The sequence below is a fragment of the Colletotrichum scovillei genome, assembly GCF_011075155.1.
Source record: "Colletotrichum scovillei strain TJNH1 chromosome Unknown Contig00010, whole genome shotgun sequence".
NCBI lineage: Eukaryota > Fungi > Ascomycota > Sordariomycetes > Glomerellales > Glomerellaceae > Colletotrichum > Colletotrichum scovillei.
Window position 1 is genome coordinate 2,269,981 of NW_023336268.1, and position 23,087 is coordinate 2,293,067.

General features: G+C 50.4%; 8 protein-coding genes across 8 annotated transcripts; 1 reads left to right on the top strand and 7 right to left on the bottom strand.

The window, feature by feature from the left end:
• Positions 1 to 268: 268 nt before the first annotated feature.
• HER10_EVM0010579 (Sodium:neurotransmitter symporter family protein) lies at positions 269 to 2,455 on the bottom strand (the record flags this gene model as incomplete). Its single annotated transcript, XM_035480035.1, has 4 exons — positions 269 to 724; positions 775 to 1,563; positions 1,613 to 2,203; positions 2,234 to 2,455. The coding sequence occupies 4 exons, from the start codon at positions 2,453 to 2,455 to the stop codon at positions 269 to 271; spliced, it is 2,058 nt and encodes a 685-aa protein (XP_035328443.1).
• Positions 2,456 to 4,221: 1,766 nt separating this feature from the next.
• HER10_EVM0006406 (major royal jelly protein) lies at positions 4,222 to 5,316 on the bottom strand (the record flags this gene model as incomplete). The annotated part of the gene is made up of 1 exon (XM_035475990.1): positions 4,222 to 5,316. One exon carries the CDS (start codon positions 5,314 to 5,316, stop codon positions 4,222 to 4,224), a length of 1,095 nt encoding a protein of 364 aa, XP_035328091.1.
• A 1,274-nt stretch (positions 5,317 to 6,590) lies between these two features.
• On the bottom strand, positions 6,591 to 7,309 carry HER10_EVM0001198 (uncharacterized protein; the record flags this gene model as incomplete). The annotated part of the gene is made up of 3 exons (XM_035470953.1): positions 6,591 to 6,752; positions 6,826 to 7,209; positions 7,259 to 7,309. The coding sequence occupies 3 exons, from the start codon at positions 7,307 to 7,309 to the stop codon at positions 6,591 to 6,593; spliced, it is 597 nt and encodes a 198-aa protein (XP_035327585.1).
• A 3,606-nt stretch (positions 7,310 to 10,915) lies between these two features.
• On the bottom strand, positions 10,916 to 12,629 carry HER10_EVM0008084 (major facilitator superfamily transporter; the record flags this gene model as incomplete). Its single annotated transcript, XM_035477618.1, has 3 exons — positions 10,916 to 11,753; positions 11,806 to 12,061; positions 12,176 to 12,629. 3 exons carry the CDS (start codon positions 12,627 to 12,629, stop codon positions 10,916 to 10,918), a joined length of 1,548 nt encoding a protein of 515 aa, XP_035328231.1.
• A 1,073-nt stretch (positions 12,630 to 13,702) lies between these two features.
• Positions 13,703 to 14,515, bottom strand: HER10_EVM0011575 (cellulose-binding protein; the record flags this gene model as incomplete). The annotated part of the gene is made up of 3 exons (XM_035481003.1): positions 13,703 to 13,963; positions 14,025 to 14,386; positions 14,443 to 14,515. The coding sequence occupies 3 exons, from the start codon at positions 14,513 to 14,515 to the stop codon at positions 13,703 to 13,705; spliced, it is 696 nt and encodes a 231-aa protein (XP_035328533.1).
• A 2,810-nt stretch (positions 14,516 to 17,325) lies between these two features.
• On the top strand, positions 17,326 to 18,043 carry HER10_EVM0000137 (uncharacterized protein; the record flags this gene model as incomplete). The annotated part of the gene is made up of 3 exons (XM_035469932.1): positions 17,326 to 17,472; positions 17,562 to 17,831; positions 17,900 to 18,043. The coding sequence occupies 3 exons, from the start codon at positions 17,326 to 17,328 to the stop codon at positions 18,041 to 18,043; spliced, it is 561 nt and encodes a 186-aa protein (XP_035327491.1).
• Positions 18,044 to 18,132: 89 nt separating this feature from the next.
• On the bottom strand, positions 18,133 to 20,041 carry HER10_EVM0002411 (uncharacterized protein). Its single transcript, XM_035472124.1, has 2 exons — positions 19,015 to 20,041; positions 18,133 to 18,947 (listed from the first exon to the last, which is right to left on the bottom strand). The coding sequence occupies exons 1-2, from the start codon at positions 19,861 to 19,863 to the stop codon at positions 18,198 to 18,200; spliced, it is 1,599 nt and encodes a 532-aa protein (XP_035327685.1). The 5' UTR covers positions 19,864 to 20,041; the 3' UTR covers positions 18,133 to 18,197.
• Positions 20,042 to 21,321: 1,280 nt separating this feature from the next.
• Positions 21,322 to 23,043, bottom strand: HER10_EVM0007922 (uncharacterized protein; the record flags this gene model as incomplete). Its single annotated transcript, XM_035477462.1, has 1 exon — positions 21,322 to 23,043. One exon carries the CDS (start codon positions 23,041 to 23,043, stop codon positions 21,322 to 21,324), a length of 1,722 nt encoding a protein of 573 aa, XP_035328220.1.
• Positions 23,044 to 23,087: the final 44 nt, after the last annotated feature.

Below are 23,087 nucleotides of genomic sequence, written 5' to 3' on the forward strand. Positions count from 1 at the left end.
GCACTGAGCTTCGAGCTGGTTTGGTAAAATAGCCTTTGATCTTCTACGTACACTAGGTAGTCGAGACATGCAACTAGGTCGGTAGGCGGAATGTCGTATGGACCCAGCGGAGATGGATTTAACCTCTGCCGAGTAAATATCAAGAAAAGTGATGAGATACGTTATTCTATGTCATGTAATTTGCAAACCAACGTGGTTTATCATCCTTCGTAAATTTAAGCGCCCTTTCGCTTTGTTGAATTACCCTTTCCGACACTAGCTACACGCCCTATAATGCGGTCTTCTGTTCCTCCTCTGTAATGAGGCCGTCATTGGTAGGTGACTCCTTTCGGCCAACACCCTCGTCCGAATGCGAGTGAGTCTGCGAGTTTCCTTGCTCCATTGTCCCAGCGGCGATAGCTTGAGCCTCGTCTGCACCGATGGTGACGTTTGGGGCGTAAGCCATCTTGCCTTCGTTCCGACGATGCGCTGGGATAAAGACGTTGAACCAGCGCGGCACTATGAAGCCGGCCAAAATCAAGATCAAAGCGACGTGGCCGACAGCAAAGCCTAGGATATGCAATGGATCATAGCGGAGTTCATAAAATGATGGGTATGAAAAGCCGTAGACGATGGCCAAGATCGGCCCTGAAATGTAGCGAAGTAATACAGGCCAGAATGTCGGAATGTTCCAGTTCTTTCCGCTGCCGATGACTACGTTGAGATCTCTCCGAAGTTGATTTCCCTGGGCAACGACGTTAGACTGATTCTCTTTGATTGAAGACGAATACTTACAGAGTAGAAGGCCAGATACCAGAACTTGCTGATGAATGCGTTCTTTCCCCAGAACCTTGGCGGGATGGAGTCAGGGATTTTCCCAATGAAACTTGAGGCGATACTTCCGCCGATGAAGATACCGAACCCAACACCAGCTCCAGCTCCTGGGTGCACAGCGTGGGCAATGGCCACTCCCAGGACCATAGCTAGGATGTAGCATGTGTTATAGATGACAAAAGCTGGCTTGCCAACTTGTCCGATAACATCTTTGCAACGGTAAACACTTGTTGATGAAATGCATTCGGCAAAGACAACAAAGACTAATGCAACATCGTTCGTCCACCGGTCAATGCCAGTAAGCAGGTAATAGCCGAACTCCGTGCAGTATGGAAGGCATAGAAGGAAGGACATAATCGTAAGAGTCGTGACAACTATGGGCCTGCTAGCCTTGATTCCCGTGTCCATAACCAGGGTAACGATGGCGTCCAACATGGCGAATGCTGAGCTGTAGCCGAGGACCATGAGTGTGAAAAACAATGCTACAGCCCAGAAATTGGCACCGGGCATTTCGGCCACTGCCTGAGGTAAAGTGAGGAAGCCAACGCTGAAGCCTCCGATGGGGTTCTCTGGGTCCGGTCGCATGCCAAGGTACCCGACGACACCGAAGACGGCAAATGCGGCGATGTTCTCAAAGAGCACATTGCTGCAGACGATCAAGATTGAATCCATGACTGCGTTGGAATACTGTCGGTTATATGAGGCATATGACGTGAAGTAGCCGAATCCTACTCCAGTGCTGAAGAAGACCTAGATAATAGTCAGTTCATCGTCTGTGAAATGCATCTTTGATGAGTACCCTGCGAAGAGTCTCGAAGTTCAACATAAAACGGGTAGATAAGGGCGTTCGTACCTGACCACAAGCTGTCTGCCAGACCTGACCTCTTGCGAGTTGGTCGCCTCTCCACGTCGCGAAGTAGAGCTTCACACCTTCACCCGCATTCTCAAGCGATACAGACCTACCAATTAGGACAATGGTGACAACAATAGGCAGGCCCATCGTAAAGTACACGACTCGCCCAGTAAGTCCCACGCCGCGGAAAATGGAGATATACATGAGAAAGAAGGTGAAGGCTGCCCATCCGGTCGTCTCTCCCAATAGGGCAGTACCGGGATACTCGGTGTAATTCAAAACGCTGGTACCATCTGCCGTTAGATTGCCCTCGATTGGGTCAACGTTGGCAACGACTTTTCGGTTGAAGAAGTAATCGGGCTCGTTGGTCCATGGTAATGGGCTGGTGAAGGAATGTCGGAAGTAGCTCATAATCCACGCCAAGTTGACGACGAAGTATGGTGTGACAACAAAGCCAACGTAGATCAACGATAGTCCCAACCCCTTCAGTCTCTGGTTGACATTCGCGTAGGCCACAACACTACCACCACGGTAGGCCTGTCCAATGGCAATCTCGAGTACGAGAACCGGGATGGCAACGATGAAAACGGCCATCAGGTATGGGATGTACCACTGCAGGCCATGATTGTTGTACACCTGGGATGGGTACCGAAGGAGATTGCCCATTCCGGCACAGCCACCCATGGAGGCCAGAAGAAAGGAGGCCCTTGAAGGCCACGCATCACGGCCGTCTTCCGCTTTGTTCGGCGGAGGAGCAAACCATCCTCCGATTTTCTTGAGCACGTCCATCACCACGTGTTGATGCTTGCGGCCCGAGAAAGACCCAGGTCCGGTCCGGTCCGACGGAAGAGGCCGGGTTTCGTTCGGCGAGAGTGCGATATAAGGTTGCAGTTTTGGTCGTCAACATGTGAGTGAGAAACAAAGTATGAGGTGCAACTGGCTTTGGATGATGAAACCCTGAGGGACAAGAGATCGCCTTGAGTAAGATAGTCCGAGGTGGAGAAGAAAAGGAAAGGAGAGGAAGAATGCTTTCTCGGCCCCTTGGTACGTACCAGACTGCTCGTCGATGCTCGTCTACTTATTGAGTTCGAGAAATATTGAACGTGACCCGTCTGGACTGCAGAAGTTTTCACTTCTCGCCCGCCGCCAGGAGGCGTTCATTCCAAGCACGCAATCTTGCTTTTCTGTCCACGCTTCGTGGGGTTCACGAAAGCCCACTCATAGGCGCGGCGCGCCGTGGGAAGTGGGTAATGAACATAGGGTCTTGGAATTACATAGGACAAGAGAATTAGCGAATCCTCCATCAGCCGTTTGTCGTGGCATCGCGGGTGGGAGCTGGGGGCGGAGGCGCGAGACTATCCCGGTCTCCCAAGGCTCGGCGGACTTGGCGACAAGGCCCTAGAGGGCGCGAGAGGCACCGGTATCCGTCCGGCCAAGACCGAGGACGGAGCCAAGGGCATCGTTCGGTCGAATCACCGGAGCGGGATGACGCGAGCGTCTCCACTATGCGGCGTCCCGGTCTGACATGCAGATTCGCAAGGGAAAATATGCTGTTGGTTTGTGGTTCGGCTGACCTTGTCATTGTGAGACCTTGACGTGGGGTGATGGATGAACAGGGGCAAATGAAATGTTTGGAGAAGACGTGACGCGGAGTATGATGCATCGCTCACTGACTGATATCTTTAACGTGGAAAGTTACCGTTCAACTACCAGCGTCGTTAGAGACGTCTCGGACTGAGCCCAAAGTTTGATGGATTGCATAGCGCAAGGCTTGTCAGATCCCAATATTTCGCCTACCGAGTTCTTTAGACAGTCTCCTCAAGGCTCGAACCGGTAAATACCTTGGGTTTCTTGATTCAGAGCAAGAAGCCCCAAGTATTGCAGATCGGAGGTACATAGTATGGAATGATGATGGAACTGGAATCCAATTCCATCCAAGGTGGCTTTAGAGTTCTTCACGCTTGTGCCAACCTGTCAAGCAGGCGTCGCTGCAGGGTGTCAGTCTTAGCTTCAGTGCATTTCTGCAAGACCCCACCACAAATATCCTATGCTGAAATTCGCCGTCTCTTCATAATGGGTAAGTCGTATGTGCGGACTGAATATTCAGGATCTGGAGCACGTGGGACGATGGGACGAAGATGGGACCCTTTGACTTGTAGTGGACCTTGACTTCAAAATTGCTTCTCGGGATCTCTCCGACTTGGCGGTCCATTTGCCAAGGAAGTCAAGGCTGCTTACACATGGAGCGTCGGACTACTTACCCACTTCATAGACGCGAAGTATATGAATAGAACAATTCACACGCGGGTTGACACGCCATTTTGAATCTAGAATTAAAGTCTTTCGGATCCATTCAGGCATACCATTCATTATCTTACAAGATAGAGGAGAAGAAAACTCTACTCTTAGATGAATCATCGTGATATGAGTACTAAGCATAGACTTTTTGGCCGGGTTGAGTCCCAATGCAAGCAATCTTCATAGAAATTTTATGTACAGGATCTACGGAGACATTTACAGAAGATGTAAGAGCGGATGGTGATGTGACTTTGCCTTTAGGCATGGTCTATCAAAGACGGACCTGCCTCGATGGGGAAAGTCAAGATGTTGTGAGGACCATCGGCCATTAGCCCGTTCGCTCCGGGCCGCATCTGCGAGGCGGGAAGCCAAAGGGTCTTGTTCGCATCGACCCACATCAGATCGGTCCAGACCAGAGCATCATCCTGAACAAGGATGGACGAAGTTCCGTCCGGCTTGACCTTCCAGATAGCAAGGAGGTTGGTGTCGCTAACATAGATGTTTCCGTCTCCGTCAATGGTGGTGCCTCCAGTGGAAGGCGTCAGGGCGAAAGGTTCAACGTAGTCTCCGAGGTTGGCAGCAAGAGTGCTGTTCGTCAAGGCTCCGTTGACGTATTCGGTCTTGACGCGGTACATGCCACCGTTGCAAGGCTGATAGTACAGATAGACACCATCAGGAGACACCTCAATCTGATCGAGGCCAACTGAAAGAGTGCTGGTTCCGCCCTGATACCCCGGTACAAGACTACCGTTGTAGGCCATGGGGAACCAGGCCAGAGCCGAGCTGTGACCCACGAGGACACGCTGACCTTGGCCAGTAGTAAGATCCATCACTACCAATGCGCCAATTGTGTCGCTGAGATAGGCGTAGTTTCCATTGAAACGGACATCATCGATGACGCTGCCAGTCTCTGTAAGGTTATCGAGATAGTATGCCTTGTCGACAAGGTTGCTCTCGAGGTTGATGCCAACGAGCTTGCTAGATCCATTGACAAGATTGCGATCACTATCAGTGGTACCGCCGTCGACAATCCAGAATCGTCCATCGGGGCCGATGCGAGCACCATCAATGCTGACAAATGCCTTCTTGGGGTCCAGGGTGGAATTTGAGGTCCAGGAGTTCCACGTCGAGTCTGGGTAGAGAACAGTCGTGCCGTTGCTAAGAAGCTCCACGGCTTGAGGTGCATCCGTCGTAGAATATCTCTGCGTCAAGAACTTTCGTCCATCAGTCGAGATACTGATGCCTTGAGTTGCGCGGTCCAAGGTAAGGGCGATTTCAAGACCGGGTACAAGAGCTGAAACGAGCTGCGCTGTTGACGCCAAAGTGGCGAGAGTAAGAGAACGACTCTTCATGGCGAATTTTTTGAGTATAGAATAGAAAGAAGTCTTGGAATAGTCCAGAAAAGCTGGCTAGGTAAAGTTCCATGGTGTCCAAGACAAGCTTATATACGCAATCCCGTAATAAGCTGGTGTACTCGTAGATGACGCGTTGGGTGTATCTTCAGCCCCATCCCCTTTTCCCATGGCCTGTCGTTAGTGTACAACGCACTCAGCTATTATTGAGCTGATTATCAATCAAGCCTTTCGCGTACAGATAGGTTAGGGCAAGGTCTGTGGTCTGGATCAGTCAAGATATTAATTGTAGCCATAACATGAAGCGACGCGGAGCAGCCCGCGATGCTCGGATGAGCCCCACGTTCGCGGTGCGGAGCCACTCGGGGCTCTAGCCGTACGGTTACCGGGCGCATGAATAAGGAGATCAGCAGAGCTAACCAAATCATGAAGTTTCGGTACTACATAGTATTGTAGGGCCAGCTCATCTTTCTTTATAAATGGTAGCTTCGAGATGAGAGGGGTTAACAGCCGAGGCGTTCGGCCGAGAGCAGAAATCAAGCTGCGTACATGCTACAAGAGATTGCGCTGTCGTAACCTTCCTTTCACGGCGCGATTCCACCCATGCTTTTGCTCATTTTTTCCGGAGGGGCCGTCACCATCGTCCAAAGGCAAGGATATGCGACTATTAGCGCGGGTTCATTGGCCTGTTTAAGTAAGACAAGACGGAGAGGTCTCGGTCAGCTTTAGGTCATGATTTTTCAACAACATAGGTGTGAATAGAAAAGAAATATCATTGAACTCGGCTGAAAGTCTAAGTCTCTGGAGTAGAGAACTGGATGCCGTAACTTTCGCTAGAGATATCGGCTTCTTCAACAGTGGACTTATGATGCTCGTGTCACTATGCACAATTTAAATGTGACCCTGCTCTGCTAAGATTTCTAGACTTCAATTGGTGTTCCGTGTTATAGACGGAAATCATGATGAATTCAAGTTGCCAATGAACTCGGTAGTTTCAATTGAGTTTTAAGTTTACTGAAGGTAAGGACTGTAAATTTGCGGTCGCAGGCAAGCCAAAAATGATAGGTCGAATAGGATATGTGAGCATTGACAGCTCTCCCCCCTCTTTCCCTTACTCAAGGTATTCTCCCACTATGATATCGACTTTCCTCATGGCAGTAAACCATAAGCTGGCATGCCAAGTTAACTGAGCGAAGAAAGTACGACCTCTAGTGTCTAGCGTCATTCGTGCAGTGCACGAAATCCATAGAGTTCCTCTGGTCTGGTTGACCGCCTTAGCATGGTGCGTACCCAAATTGGACACTCCAATCATCGTCGGTGTAAGCTTCACCAGAGGACCACCAGTAGTGCTTATCGACGTCGGTGCATTCGTGATAAATCTTTTGTACACCGTCGGCAATCTCACCGAATGAACTAAGCTCCTTCTCCTCAAGAGCCTGAATTTTGTCAGCAAAAACGCTACTACCCTCGTTATACAGAATTGAGGAATGAGTTTAGTGAAGAACCCACATCATTGCACCACCAAGTCGCGCTCTTCCAAGCACAGCTGACGCGGCCACATTCTCTTGGGCCAGCAGAGTTCTTCGGTTTCCCTGGGACCTTCCTGAGATATTCCATGGTCGTCTCATACATGTCGGTGTGACCCTCCTCCAAGGTCTGGCAATCGACCCTGGGAAACGTGGCGCGCTTCTCCACGTCACTACGCGCAACATTCGGAATTGCTTCAAGATCGAAGCCATTCATCTGGGCCATCTGAGGGTTAAGACTACCGAGGGTAGCATAGACCTCTTGGATTGTACCCTTGATGGTGATGTTCTCTCCATCTGGAGTCTGAAACTCCCATTCGGGAATGTACAGTCCGTAGCCCTTGGGTACATCCGCGGGAACAACAGCCTAATCAGTTAGCTCTTGCTTCAAAAGACTTGGTCTGGATCAAGCTTACAGCAACAACCATCGTGGCTGATGACATCAAATAAAGAACGCTGGCGCGCATGGTGGGCGTTGTTGTGCAGGTTAGATTTGGTTAAAGCTTGTATGTGCTGGTTTGGACCTTGGGATGATATTAAAAGATCTCATACGAAGGGAGAGCGCTCGCTACTTATAAACCCTAAAATGAACATGAAGCCAGAGATCACATCTTGGCACCCAAAACTCGTATCGAGTATTGCTTGACTCCTTTGAAGGACGCAATCGCGACCACCCATGTATGATTGCCTACTGGCTCTAGCTGCTGCATGAATCCAATCCTACATCGAGACCGCACTACTCAAAATAGAAAAGGTAGTCAATTGATCTTCATGGCCGGGTGGTGTCGTAATCTCGCTATACGGGAAGTTGAGCAAACCGACAGACAATCGGTAGACCGTACAGCACTGTCGAGACTTGATCTCGCAATGGGCATCATCGACATAAGGGTTTTCGAAAGGTTCACTTCACTCTTGGCTCAAAGAAAAGGATATTATGGATCTGATCTTCTTATGCTTCCCTACATGTTCCGGGGATGTATGCCCCCTTAATGATTGATCTCACAGGCCCTCTCAGCGGCTATGATGCAGTCTCTTTGCTACCAATGCTTCCAAGACATCTATCAGGTAACCCAGGAAATCAGAACGAAGATGAAGGAACAAAATGATTCCAGATTTCCAAAAGCGTTTGAAAAGTCCAGGAGATTCGAATGTTCAGGCTCGCGCGTCTGGCACCACTATCCAACAAAATCCGTCAGGATACTCTACTCGTGCTGTTCGGGTGTCACCACTTCATTTGTCAAGCTGCAGAGTATCGTAAGGAGCAAGCAGACTGTTCTGTTTGTTGGTTTGCCAATGTTAGCAAACGACGTCAGTTACAATGGAGAGCGCGGTGGCGTGGACTCCAAGTAGTCGAGACAAACGTCATGTTACACCAGCCCAATGCCATGATCACCTCGGAATTTCAGGCTTCAAAGCATTTACTAGCAAACATTCACGACCTGTTAATGGACCTGAAGAAATTGAAGCAAGCCTGAGAGCTGTTTGCGACCCTGTGGCTGAAACATATGTACATCACATGAGGAAGTACATGCACGGTTCAAATGTGATGGCTGGAAATTGGACTGGAATCCTCCAAGTGCTAGCAAACGTACTTTTAGTTGCGGACTGGTGACGGCTGGTTAACTTCTGATCTACAGTTACGAAGGCGGACCTTTGTTCCGCCAGTTCTCAAACGATGTCTCATTAACATACCCATCTGAACCTATCTCCAAGTGTTAAATTTGAGCGTGTCAGTGACACCTATACGGCCATTCGCTCGTGGGCTGTGTGGCTCTCTTTGTGCTTTTTGGGCAGTAGGCGTGTTGAATACTAGGTAGGCATAGCTCCGCGCGCCGCATGCGATGAAGATTGTCAAATGAAGCATGTGCCTTCTTCTGATCCTATCTTCAAGCTCCATATTCCGTAAAGAACTCTGCCCCTGCGAGCATTAGTCTTCACGCCTCAATGCATGGAATCCGGCGATGTTTGCTCAACTTTGGACAAACGGCTTCTTCGTCGATAAGCTTTCAATGGTTTGCGGAAGACATTGGTCACGCTATGGTCCGAACCCATGCATGGATTAGGCGTGACTTCAATCCAATTTTGACACAACTGGTCATCAAAACACATACAAGTTTGCAGCGTCGCGTTCCAACCATGTAACGTTTGGGGGTTGCCGTTCAAGGTCTGTGTCTGTCAATAGGATGACGCAGATACTAGGTCGAAGATCCTGGGTATATTTCTACTTCGGATACTCTGCGGTGACTTACCTCAAAAAATACTTGTATGCGAGTATTCCCTATCAAGAAACGGTTGAGTAAAAATTGATTTGTCATTGATGGGCTTTTTTACGCACATAAGGTCTAAAATAATTTGGAAAACAGAATTGAACTCTGCGACGAATATCAGAAAACGTTTACTCGCCGGTTGGTGGATCTTGACCTTGAGGTACTACGTAGCTTTCATTTGTCTGGGTTTGCTCTCGTTGCTCGTTCTACTAATGTTTACCTAAGATGCCAGTTCAACTGGGCGACTGTCTCCCTCGACCTCGGCAGCTCTGCTATGAGACGAGAGCTCTACGGGAGACGGCCTTAATGTACACATCTCTTGAGCGTCGTGATCATGATTTGGTGACTTCGTTTTTGAGTCATGGTCTTCCCTCACGAAAGAATGCTCTCCCCTCCCAGCGGCAGTGTCTCTCTGTAGCAGCCGGGCTCCCCGTTCTTGCTTTCTCTTCTTAAGACATATAAACCAGCCACAACCAATGAGAGCCATGAGCAAAATCACAATCCCAACTACAATACCAGCGATTGCTCCTCCAGATAATTCGGGGTCTGTGGTGCCTCCAACCTGACGAGACGGAACTTTGCCATAAAGTGGAAACACAGGGTGATTGATGATGATTGGCCCCCCTCTGGGTAGGTTTGAAAGGGAGATTTTCGTCCAAGATGTCGTAATGGTGCTTTCACTTTCTCTCGTAGTTACGATGTTGTTGATCCACCCTTCAGTCGGAGTACTCAGGAGGCTTGTACATTCTCGGTGAGGGATGCCACCATTCGAAGCACTGAGACAGCCCCAGCCAGAGGGGCAACACCAAGTCTGTGCATGTATGCTTCCACTTGTTTCTGTGACATCCGTGGAACACGCAGTTGTCCACCCGCTAATGCACGCAGTGCCTGGGTAAGCCAAACTTGGGATATCACCTTGATTCGAAAATCGTCAGTACGTGTACAGCTTTCAAGACTAATCTTCTGCTTATAGTAGTCTATGTGGCATGGCTCAAGGGTGTCCTACTAAACTCGTCGAAAGGTCTCCAAATGTTTATGTAACTCTCCGGAAAGCATTGTGTTGGTACCGATGTCGTTGTTTCTCCAACAAATTGTAGACCATAACAAGTGAAGCCCGATGCAATGTCTTCGCTTTTGGCCTCTACGCACCGTATAGCTCGAGGTAGTAGGGAACAGGTACTATCTCTCGGTGTGAAGGGTGTCGTTTGTGGCTGTAAGGTATACACAGTGGAGAGCTGGTAGCCACCTGTTGAGTAGAAATGGGTTTCCACCAATGGAGTGTAAAGTGTGGACGTGACTGCCATGTCTGTCTTGGAAGTTTGATCTGTCAAAATAAAGGCAACATAATGTCAATAGTCGATTCCTCGTGACACGAAGAGAAAGTAAAATGGAAACGTGAATTGTGCCCTTGACCGGGTATCGGGGTTATGTGGGTTTATGAATTCGGTTCTTCGGGATTCAGCAATCCGGACGTGCACCGCATTGAGGCCCGCGGGGAAACAGTACTGCGTTGTCAGCCGCATCTGATTGGGAATGGGCTCGTATGGAGATCGCTCGGAACGAAAATGAGGTTATCTAGTTGCATGAGGTGGTGGCAGGTAACACTGCACAATCATTACAGGGATCCCCACGATAAGGAGTGGAAGTTTATCACAGCTGAAAAGCAAAATAGTCGGAAACATGCTTGTCATATTTATATCGGCGCCTTGGAATATAGGGGCACGTTGGGCTTCAAATATGCCCAAAGGCTTCGGGATCTCCAGGCCGAATTGCGCAATCATCCAAGTGTAATAAAGTGACAATAAACTATGCCTTGTACCGGAAGCTTCGCCCAGTAAGCCTCTTGGTTCCAGCTCCCGCAGACGGATGCAATCTCTCCTCTCTATCAAGCCTCCTATTATGCATCTGGATGTAAAGCCAAGTTGCCGAAAGAATGGCAAATGCAATAACGACTAGGATCATGCTGATTGTCATGCCGTTCTTGTAATACGGGCCGTCACTTGTCTTAAAGATCCAGGCTGAGATGTAGCCTGATGTGTTCCCAACCCCAACCACAAAGCCGCTCCCAATGGCTCGCTGGAAAGGCGTCTGCAAGTTTTGCATAGTCAAGATCCAGATCATGGGAAGAGTGATGAATGTGCCGAAGGCGATGAAGTACAGCGCCATCATGGTCACATTCGTGCTTTCGTGTTCGTCTTGCCTCAGGATTGCGTAGCCAATGATGGTGAAAATGAAGCCGCCAAGGCCGAAGGCTGCGCGGTGGTTGAGACGGTCAGCTGCGTAAGCAGTTGTCAGACATGCCACAGCAGCCACCACGAAGATGGGCACAATTTGCGCCTGCACATCTGCGGCGCTGAGCTCCGGGTGAAAGGACTTGACGAAGGACGGAGAGAAGATGGAGACTGAGTAAGCGGTTGTGGTCGTAAAGCAGTAGAGGGCAGCCCAGCAGTAATTCAGGGGGTTTGTGAAGAACATTTTCCACTCTGCTACAACACCGATCTCTGTGCTGCGTATTTCGACCGAGTTTTTGATAAGTTGCTTTTCTTCTTCCGTCAAGAACTTGGCCTTCTCCGGAGGTCCAATATTAGCAGGAAGGCAGGCCAGAGAAGCTACCACAGTGAAGATGCCCTCAATGATGAAGATCCTACGAGATGTCAGAGCCGTTTCGAAAAATAATGCGGGATTGGGAATTGCACCATCTCCAGCCTTTGAAATTCTCAGTGGTTTGAATATTGGCGATTGCGTATGCAAGAAAGTTCCCGGCAATATTTGAACAAATATTGGCGACAGTAATCAGTCCAAGTCTCCATTGAAGATGCCTTGGAGGGTAGTAAAGAGAACATAGGAACACGCAGCCAGGGATGAGACCTGCGTCGAAGACACCAACGAAGAAACGGGTGGCTACCATCTGATCGAATGTCTTCACGAATCCTTGGCCTATCGTGATTATACCTACTTGTCATTAGCATGTACATTAACACGACTCGGTCATGACAGCCGAAGCTTCTACGTTCAGTGTCACCCTACCCCACGCACAACGCGATTCGGTGACATACGCAGACTTACCCAGTAATATATCGAGAACACACATGTACCACAAGTATGGGAAGTTGAACTTGCGATTCAAGAAGCGCATAAGTAGATTACTTGGCACTTCGAACAGGATCAACGGCGCCGCTGGCATCGTGAGAACGATGAACACCTTCATCGCGTCGAGATGAAGGTCTTGTGGAAGTTGCCGGATCAGTGCGGCTCCGATATTTGTGCGGCCCATTAACGACAAGAAGTTCAAAAAGAACATGGCAATCATTAGACGCATATCGAGTTTGTAGAGGAGCTTCTTGTCGAAGGTTTTGGCGCCGGCAGACAATCCATACGTATCGCTTTGGACCGACTCGCTTCTCGAGACAACCGGCTGCTGGTCTACCACCCCCGCGACCTTGATCTCGTCATCAAACTTCTCAATCATTCTGGAATTCCTCTTCGGGCGATCGGTCTCCAGCTCAAGAGGGTCTGCCATTGTCGTGCTGGAGATTTTGATGTCAACTGAAGAGGAGATTTGTGTGGTATGGGTTTGTTGACGAAGCAATACCTCGAGAAGGAAAGGGACAGCAGGACGTGCTCATATGCAATAGCGAAAGGGTTTGACCAAGCAAACACTTTAGAAGCCATTTACCATTTTTATTCGGCAAAGAAGCCCCCGTTTCGGCCGACAGACTTTGCGCATATCTTGGCATGTCCGTCCGCGAGTTCCTCGTCTACGGAAGACTATCTTGCAGCGGAGGGATCATGCCGAGCACAGACTGGTGCTGATGAGCGGGAGTCAGATGTCAGACGTCTCGGGGGGTAAGTAATTGTTAGACTCTGGTAGCCGGAAGTCCCTCAAGTTCGTCCGTGCTCGAGTGTAAATGCCAAACGCGAGAACGAAACCAAGTTCCCGCATCCTTTTGGGTCGGGGAGATCGCGATGTTTCCGATGGGATGAGCTAAATCTTCATCCCCTTATTTGGGCGAAAAGATGATTGATTCTACCTCGATTTTGCAAGTTGATGAGCGCACGTTATCTCTTTATAGGCCATTCAGCGTCCATCGATTGAAGCCCCATGTGCCTCTTTAGTATTGAGGTCGGCTTCAACTCCCACATTTACTCGATTCTCGGTCTTGGCTCTCGGCGCTCAGTCATCCTGGCGGCCTTCCAAGGCTATCCCGCGGGCAAAGTAGACCCGAAGGTTCGTTGCCTTTGAAAACTTCGGATCGTTATACAAAGCATGTTCCTCACCAATAGCGAGCCTTGCCTTATTGTATGTGGCTTACCTCGACGCGGGTCAGCCTTCTGTTGGGGAGACATCTTGAGAATGCCCTACTACATCAACGTTCATAAAAAGTCTACAGTGGATGCAACTACAACTTCAACTATCAAGAAAGAATGGTTGCATACTCAATGCAACCGCTGACGTCCTGAGATACATGTACCTTGATCGAACGAACCCCGACTCAACCCAGATGAACATTACTGCTATCTAAACCTCTGTACTGGATGCTATCTCAGCACCCAGTCGAATTGACTATCAACCAAACTGCTTGTACGATAATCTCATAGCCCCCTCTCGGCAATGAGATCCCTGACGTACTTGATCAGCAATGGACCCACCTGCCGGGCTATGACCTGGTCTCCCTGATCGTTGGGGTGTACGCCATCTCGCAACATGGAGGTTGTGAACCCGGCAGAACTCGAGCAGTCCGCAACTGTGATTGGAGAGTTGGTAGAGTTCTGTTCGATGGCCCATCCCGGGATTCGCTGGTTCAAAGTATCGATTCCACCCCCATTAAAGGACAACGGGATCAAGCGATCAATCTGTGAGGCAAGACTCGTGTCAACAGACGCGCAAATTGTTAGATGTTGCAAGAGACCATACCAGAATCTTCATGCGCGGGTTGGACGCCCTCATCAACCCTACCATCTTCGTGTACGAAGCGACAATATCGTTGGTCGTGCGCCCTTGCGCTACATCGTTGGTGCCAAGCATGAACTGCACAATATCAGGCTTAGTGCTTGCAAGCCACCCCTGTAGATACTGGTTGGCAATGTTGATGGAGAGCCAACCCGAGTGGCCCTCATGATGGAGGTCAAAAGAGCCTGACTGGGCTCGGCAATTTTGGGGGTTGTTCGTCATGGAGCCAATGAATTGCACCTTGTCGGCAAGATTCTCCTTGACAAACTGGTCCCATACCAGTGCTCTCCAGCAAGTTATTTCGGTGATAGAGTCACCCAAAGGCACTCGAAGATTATTAGCTAGTCGTCTTCTGGCCTGTTATTTGATGGCTTGAACTGACTGATCTTGATCTTGGACTGCGCGAAAGCAGCTGCAAATATGCCGAAGGCAAGACAGACTTTGGTAAGCTGCATGATCATAAACTGAAAGATCACTTGTTTCCCAGGAGTTGGCTTTGAAAGGGACAGGAAGAGAATTGCAGGTAAGGAGATCAGAGACTCTCGATGATAAAATACGATACCATGGGCCTTTTAAGGCATCTGTCAGTGGTACCATCGTATCCGAAACCCTCATAGAGAGCGCTTGCAATTGGCAATTCCTGAAGAAATCTACCCTTTCATCCGAGACGAAATGAAGGTGTAATGAGATGCCAGGAGCCATATTAACGGATAGGATGAAGAGATGAGTCCCGAACCCGAATTTCTCGGCAGCGCGCCGATGGTTAAAATCATTTCGAAGTTGAGAAAGACCACATTGCTACATCACCAGGCCGTTCGTACTGGGGCAATGTGACCTTGTGAATAGCCGGAAGTTTTGGCAAAGTGCCGAGTGGATTATCCAAATGATGTTGAATGGAGGGGTAAATCTTTGATCTTCGGAATGGACCAGCTTTACCGAAACTTGGAGGCTCTCAAAGCCTTTGAGCTTGGCGGTGTGGGTACATAAAACATGCCACAGTCGTGCAGCAAGATGCATGTAGAACAAAGAATATGTGGTCACCGTGGCGCGGATTGTCCACATCATTTTGACAGGCAACGACAGGCTGACAGACGACGCGGCCCTGACAGCTCAAGTATGTTCCTGCTTCATGCCTCATGCTTCATGCCCGTCATGGCATGGATTCACTATTCGTACAAATCACGGGGTTCTGGGGCCAAAAGCTGCATCAACCCGACGGGCATCCGCCGACGACTGGAGCTGCGCGCCAACATCGTGGTTTCTAGGAGGAGTTAATGGCTATCTGACACAGAGATTCTTCGGTGAGTGATCGATTGAATAACCATTCTCATTACTCGTCTATATATTGACTGGAATATGCTGAAAGGTACCAGATTGACATTTGATCAATGGAAGTTGAATCACTCCTTGGCGATTCCTAGTTCACCGCTTCATGTCTGCATATCTAGCGAGATCTTGCGCTCCGGGCTAGACGCGGATGAGCACAGTACGGTTACGAAACCATTGCGATGACGCTTCCAAGAAGTCGTCCGCGGCCCCGCGCCTATTCGTCCTCGTCTGCGTCTAGTCCAGGTACCGTATGCCTTTGCAGGGACCACCCAGCACGTGTGAGCATGATGATGCAAGGGAGTTTATTCCACGCCCGCCTGACCGTGAATCCATCAAAGGCGCGGGCCGCGGGCGAGGGCGGGAGCTGCGGATATTGCGGGAGCTCGCACCTCGGCAGACAAGATTCAGCGATGATTTCGTTGGAGGATTTAAGCAAGCACGACCTACTTGAGCTTAGTGAGATTAAAAAAATACCGCAGTCGGGCTGGATTCGGGTGATATCCCATGCTCAGATACGATGTTGGTACAAGGTGTTGGGCAAGTCAAATACGGCGGCACCCTCACTCGTATTGATCGTTGGGGATGATTGCTATTCGTTGGTTCACCGCTGTTCACCGCTCACCTTCTCTAACAGATGTTTGCTTCAAGACCCGAGAAGCCGGGAACAAACATTTGAACAGGAACCTGGGCTGTGCTCATTAAACATGCGACTTCGCTGCATGGCACCTGGGATTAAAACAGGTCACATGGTGTCGCATGTGGCGTGGGATTCCTACTAATGCGAACTGGACAAGGATCATGACCAGGAGCCACTCATTTCTCGTGGCTTGGACTGTCACTGAGGTTTATAACGGGCCCAGACTGCTGTGCAACCAACATGAAGGTCTTCCAGTCTGGGCCCCGCTAGGTAGTTCAAAGCTCCAGTGCGAGGACGCGGGGCTACAAGTCGACGATCCTCTCCATAGTCAGCCTCGCATGGTGAACAAAACCTTTCATTTTTGTACCCTGGTCTGAAACGAGGCGAAGTGACTAGCTCTTTAGTCTTTCTCCAGCTTTCCAGATGTCGTTATTTAGAGGAAGGTGGGCGGTCCTCTCGCGAAGGCACTTTGCCGTCTCGCCACGGGTGACCCTTGTCTGTTGGATACCTGCCGATTGACCGAGTAACCGCCTGGGAGCTCGGACACAAAGAGACTGTTCTGTTCACTACCGCCGATGACATGATGAGTTTGTCTTCCTGTGGAGAATGCTATCAAAATGACCTTGCCTGGTGTGGCTCGTTCTGCCCAAAGGCCCCAAACATCACTTTCACTGTTCGAACTTCAGGACGCCATGGGATCGCCGATGGACGGAGCTTCGGGCACAAGGAGGTAAGACTTACTTTCTTTCATCCCCATCCATCTTGGTGACAGGAACTCCGCACGTTGACAAAAAATCCCAAGAGCCTACCCTCCACCAGCCTATGCCCCCCAGACTCGGCCCCGACGGGGACCTACACCAGTGTTGGTTGCGTCGTTGACTGTGATAATTGACTACCAACAAAGACATGAACCTAGCCCCCGGGTGCCAGACTGCGAGACTCACACGATGGGCCCGGAAGAAGAAGCAATAAGCGCTTTACTTAGACGATGGATAGCGCGCTTGCCGCGCCATCCTGGTATGGCAGGTCGTCCTTGATAATCACTCAAGTGTTGCGACATTCCTGCCCCAGCTTGATTGACCCCTGCCGAATAGTTATGGAGCCCAGTTGGAAGCTCTTTGAGAAGCCATCGCAGCTGTTCAGTGAACAGTTCCTTGACCCGACGCCATCCCACCAGCCACGGTGAGCAAGACAAAAGGGAGGGTAACCCCAGGTTATGTTCACAGTCAATCGTCAATCATTAACCACTTGACGAACTTCTGCCCTGTTCTTTATCGTGTCATCTAATCTCCAGACACCATGTTCAGCGAGTACAACCAGTTCGTGTTGAGGAACACCGCCCAGATGCCTATTACCCGCTTCACCATGCCCCGTGTTCCCAAAATGATCGAAGCCATCTGCCCTGGCTGCTTCAAAGGGTTCACCAAGATAGGCAGCATGCACCGCGTGAGTCCACGAACATGATACATGTTTCCCCCTCATCTCTTCAAGACAAACTTCAAGAACACTGAACTGACAAAGTTGTCATTCTTCAGCACGTTTATGAAGACCGATGCCCCCACCCGATACCACAATTTGTCGCCAAAGTCAAAGCTGAGCACAGAGCGCGGGTTGCCGCCGCTGCTGCCCGGTCCAAGGCTCGCAAGGCAGCCCGTGCTTCACGGGTTGACCCGCTTCCCGCCGCCCCGACCCCGGCCGTGAGGGATCACCCTAGCCGGGCAAGGGAAGCCAGCATGGGCCGAAGCCCGGGCTTTTTGCAGCATGATTGCGCCTCGCACTTTGCTCAGCAGAGGGATCTGGAGATGGTATGTTTGCTGTGATAGATCCACATCGTGGGGCCGATTTGGGACAAGTCAAGACTGACATTGAGAAGCTGTCACAACAACAACAGAACGACTTCTGCCCTGTGATCAAGACTGAACCAGACTTTTCGGCTTTCAACTTCCCGAGTCTCATCGCCAGCTGGGATGCGTACGATGTGGGCATCAACATCAAATCCGAGTCTCAGTGGCCTTGAATGCACGTGTAAAGTCATAGTAGGCTGGGGTCATAGGGGAGATAGTATGTTTTGATCTTGTTTTTGTTCTGTTTCTTGTATTTATTATTGTCGCTCTCGGGGACCACGAGAGCCAGATTACCTTGTATTCACCCACGTAGAGCCTCTCCTCAGATCATGAGACGGTATCTATCACACCAATCTTATTATACGTTGTACCACCAATCCACTCCCACTCGACGATCTCAACCTTGGTAGCATTGCGCTGTACGAGACCATAGACTCTCCCAGCGGAATTGGCAGCAATCTTGAAGGGCCTGTCCTCGCCGGACATGGTGGAAATCTCTCCCACGTTGGTCCACTCTCCTTCAGCGTACGTTGTCAGCACAGGTGCTTTGTCCGTCTGTGCTCCCAGAACGTGCATGACCAGGTTGTTGTTGCTTTCGTATCCGCTCGAGAAGGCCGCGATTGTCGCGTTAGTCTCAAGCGTGGTCGGTAAGGTGTTATTGGTCCAATCATTATCGTTGACGAGGGTGAGATGGATGAGTGAGCCTGTCTCAGAAGTATAGAACATGGCCATCCTCTTCGTGGTCGCGTTGGTATAGATGGGGATCATAGACATCCCGGTGCCCTCTGCAGGCTTTCCAAAGTCGGTCGATATGCCCACGGCAGCCCAATCTGTTGCTCCTTCGCCCGTCCGGCGGAGAACACGAATGGTATTCCCAGCGTCCTGATATAAAACAAGGTTCGATAGGTACGAGTCGGGGGTATAGATGCCGTTAGACAGTAGATTTGACTTCGCGTTCGCAGTAAAGGTGTTTGAAACGCCGGATTTATCCCACGTCGAGCCGTAAACGGGGTTGGCATTGATGATGCCTGCAACCTGGTTCGCGTCGTTGAGGTAGTAGATACGGACATCGCGGACCTAAAGAATAGGGTTAGCATTGATCACACACAGTCAGTAGGTAGCTAAAGGGATAACGGCGACTTACCTTACTGCTATGCCAGAACAAGCTGTTGGAGATGGGAGTACCCTCCTTAATCGTGCTCTCCCTATTGGCTATTGTTGAGCTCCACACTTTCGTTGAAGAGTTGTAGGACGACATCATGAGATTCTTAGACCGCAGCTGGTAGAAAACGAGGTGGTTCACGTAGCCATAGTAGTCTGTGAAGTTGAGCGCGCCAATGCTGCTGGTGGGCAGGATATCCAGCTCATTCGTTGTCGTCGTGGTGTTGGAATCGCCGCTGCTATCGCCACTGCTGTCGCCGCTTCCACTCCCACTGCCGCTGCCGGTTCCTGTACCGCTGCTACCGCTTCCGCCGTCTCTTGATCCTCCTGAGCTGCTGCTTGATTGTTGCGAGCTGTTGCTTGCCGACAATGCGCCACCGACGCCTCCTCCTACCGCAGCGCCAATGACAATAATGAGCGCCACGGCTAGAACAATCCAGAATGTCTTGCGCCGCATGCCGCATATTGTGCCCGCCCTCTTCTTCTGCTGCTTCTCGTCGATCTCTGCCGTCACGACCTCTGGCGGGTTGTCTTCTTTCGGAGCGTAGTACCCGCTTGAATCATATGAACCGTTTTGATATTCGGCTGGTGAGGCGCCGCCCTCCGCCGGGTGAACGGCCTGGAGCATCGAGTAGTCATGGCCGTACGGGTGCACGGCTTGTGGAAGGTCGCCGTCATGATTGTCAACTTCGGGCAAGTTATTCTGGTCCGCGACGCGGAACTTGCTAAAGTCTTGATCGCCATACCCTCCCGGCGATCGGCCCGGTCGGCTGTCCACCTCGAGGCCGCTGTAGTACTCCGGCGGAGACGCGTTGTTGTTAGGAGTTGTCATGATGCCGCGCTCATTGCTCAATCGCGGAGCAAAACGGGACCAAGAGCATCTCCAGCATGCAAAGGGGGGAACAGATGAAAGATTTAAAGCATCGGAGTCTAAACCCAGGAACCCGGAGGGGAAAACCACATCGTTATGGTTCTATGGAGCCCCATATCGACAGGCCGCAACGTTGAGCGCCAGAGATTGTGGGTTATTGTCGGGACTTTGGCTCTTCTCGAGGAATTCATGGCGGTTGACTGGCGCCAAGCGGCGGTAAGGGGTCTGAAGGATTGGAATCCCTGCTTGCGATGGAGCCCTCCAAGGCAGCTCTTTTCTGGATGAGGATAAGCGCTGACGGGGGCTCCATTTCCGGTGGAGCGGGATCCCGCGAATGGCTTCCGCTCAGGTGCCCGCTAGCTTCGGTTATGGGATTAGCATAATCAAAAAAGAGGGCCATTGGATGGTCTTCGTGGGGTTGCAAGTTCTCAACGGCGGGCCAAAGGGGCTGGAACCTGATGATGATTCCTTCTTCCCGGAAACAGATCCATGCCATCGCGTGGTTCTGGTCCTTCGAAGATCCTTCAAGGCTTCATTGGGCTCGAATTGGCGAAAGCTGAAGATGAACGGCTGCTACCAGTCGCAGGTGTGGCAAGGCGCGGAATTCTGGAGGATCAAACCCATACACAACCTGACAACACAGCCAAGATCGATGTTGTTGAGTTGAAACTCGGGTGCCTGGAAAGCCAAGATGCGCGAAATGACAGATGTCAAGCCGCTGAATCTCAGCCTCAAAGGAGCGCCTGCCTTGACTGGAAAATGTACATTCGTAAATCGAGTCTTTTGTATCCATGCGCGAGATGGATGAACACGACTGAAGAAAATTGAACCTGCATCATAACTCCTCTAACGACTTGTAGGAACAATGCTGCATTGGATCACATGTCACTGCGGAGTTGTCCAGCTCGCAACATACAAACAAAGATGTTATTTCCGAATGAACTCCGTCATTCCCGCAACAGATCCAGTGCCAAGTCGCGTTGATTTCACGGATGATAATCTCGTTATCCGTTACTCCGTACATCCAGAGCATTGACCTCGTTCTGTTCGCATCGTGCTTGACACGCGATGGTAATCCATGGTTTAGTGATAAGTCATCGGTCTTGGGTTCGCGTGCAAATACCGGTCATCTGCTTCAGCGACTACCGACCTGACCTTAGATATGACGCTCTCGGTAATGAAATGGTACGTGAGGCGTGAGGAATAACTCTGATCGATGCTCGAAGAGCCTTCCGGCAAAAGACAACACTTGATCAATTTACTTTTTCAACGAGAACTGCTCGTTTTGCAATTCTTCAACATTGGCTGGAGTTTGTAGTCCATATGGCAGTCTACAACCCCCCTTTCTGTATTTTTGATCCTTATATCTTTCTATTTAACTCCTTGGATGCAGAGCGAGTGATTCTGATAGTCTATGGATCACCGGAAAAGCCACCGCGGGCTCATCTCCTCTTCCTGTCTATGGCCTCTACTTGCCGCCTCGATACACGCGACAACATCTCCAAAGTGAAAATTCTTGCCCACAATCCCCGGACCGTAGTGAGCATACTTGGCTGAGTTTGTCATAGCGTTTCTTGCTTTCAGGGGAACGACCGGCTCTTCTATCATGCACCAACACGTATCCGTTATCAGCCGGGCACCGAAGCTCTCGATAATGTCTAGATAGCCGAGGTCCAGGGCCTCTTTGTATGTATCACGGCCAGTGGTAATCATGACTTCGACATTAAGTGCCTTGTGTCTGCCGCGACATACCTCGGCAAGTTGTGAGAATTCTTCTAGGGAAAAGTGCGGATTTCCTAGAGAGACGATATCGACAGAAGGGTCCGTAGCCGTGTTGAGCTGTCTCCAAGCCAACTGAAGTTCAGAAATTGTCACCTCAATGGTTTCTAGACTGGCGAGTGCATCTCCGAAACTTGCAGCCTCTGGCGTAATGCCATTGATGTGAAACATGGGAGCAGATGAAGTCGTCGCGAACCCCGCTCCGAATGCCTTCAAATCCGATATGGTCGGGTGTGTCGTCTCCATGCCAATGACAAGAGGGATCTTGGCGGCGACCACATGTCCAATGCTGTAGCCAACAAGAGCGAAAAACGATGGATCCAATGCGCTAACTTGGGTGACCTTGATTATGACTTCTGGCTTCCTGCCCTCTGGCACATGACACCCGGCATAAGGAGCCCTTCCGGTCAATGCAATGAAAACGTCCATATAGTCAGGATACTTCTGTGTGTGTGCTCCCAGCACACTGTTCGCGAATACTACGGCATTGGACTCAGACCACCCGACTTGCTCTCCGGCTTTAGGCTTACTCTCGAGCAAGTACGGAGCGCAGGTGAAGCTCATCTTGGCGCCCAGCTCGAGATACGTCTCTCCTATCTTGTCAGATATCTGAGAGATCTCGGGTTTGGCTCCCAATTCCTTCCATCTCTTTCGGTCGACATTTAGGGAGTTGCAGGTCGATGGTACGACAAATTTCCCTACGAGGGAAAGCAGGCGCTCAGGGACGAGGAGACTGCTTTCGCCAACGTAGGCACAAGCGTCCACATGGACTTGAGAAACATCAATCAGGCGTTGTGCACCCTGTATCGTGGCGTACTTTACGATGATTTCCATCGCGATACGAGAAGCTTCGCCGCTCTCGCCAGACAAGATGGCTTTGTCCGTTGGATTCAACTCTAACGCCTTTGTGCTTTGTGGCACCAAGTCAATCTTGTGGCCTCCTGGTGAAACCAACAAGCTCTTTCCGTTTATCTGCACTGTCGAAGCTTGACGGAAGACTTCGAAGTGCGATGCGTCTGAAAGGAAGACAATCGGAATGCTCTTGTCGAACATCTTCTCGGCCACTAAGACTCCCAGGGTGAGAATCATCTCCACGTCCCTGAAGATAAGGGCTGCGGGCGCATTGCCGCAGAGTATCAGCTCTGCGATTGCGCTGCTCCCAGAGCAGGATCCCCGGCCAGCAGGGATGACGAGGACAGAGTCTTTGAGAGATGTACCGCGGAGGGGGTGGTGTGCATCTGCGACGATGCCGGTCTTTGAGTCGACACCCATCATGAAGCTTAGCGGAACATCTGAGAAGATGACCTGGCCCTGGGCATTGCCCGGAATGACGGCAAGTGCCTGGCTTGGGTTTGGCACCATTGGTTCCGCAAAGTAACAGAGAACGTTGAATTATTGGGAAATGA

Excerpts from the sequence above, each read along its gene's own strand:
- HER10_EVM0002411 (XM_035472124.1), bottom strand. The coding sequence starts at position 19,863 with ATGACAACTCCTAACAACAACGCGTCTCCGCCGGAGTACTACAGCGGC. Across the intron at positions 18,948-19,014 it reads TGTTCTGGCATAGCAGTAAG|GTCCGCGATGTCCGTATCTA; the intron begins GTAAGTCGCCGT and ends CCTATTCTTTAG.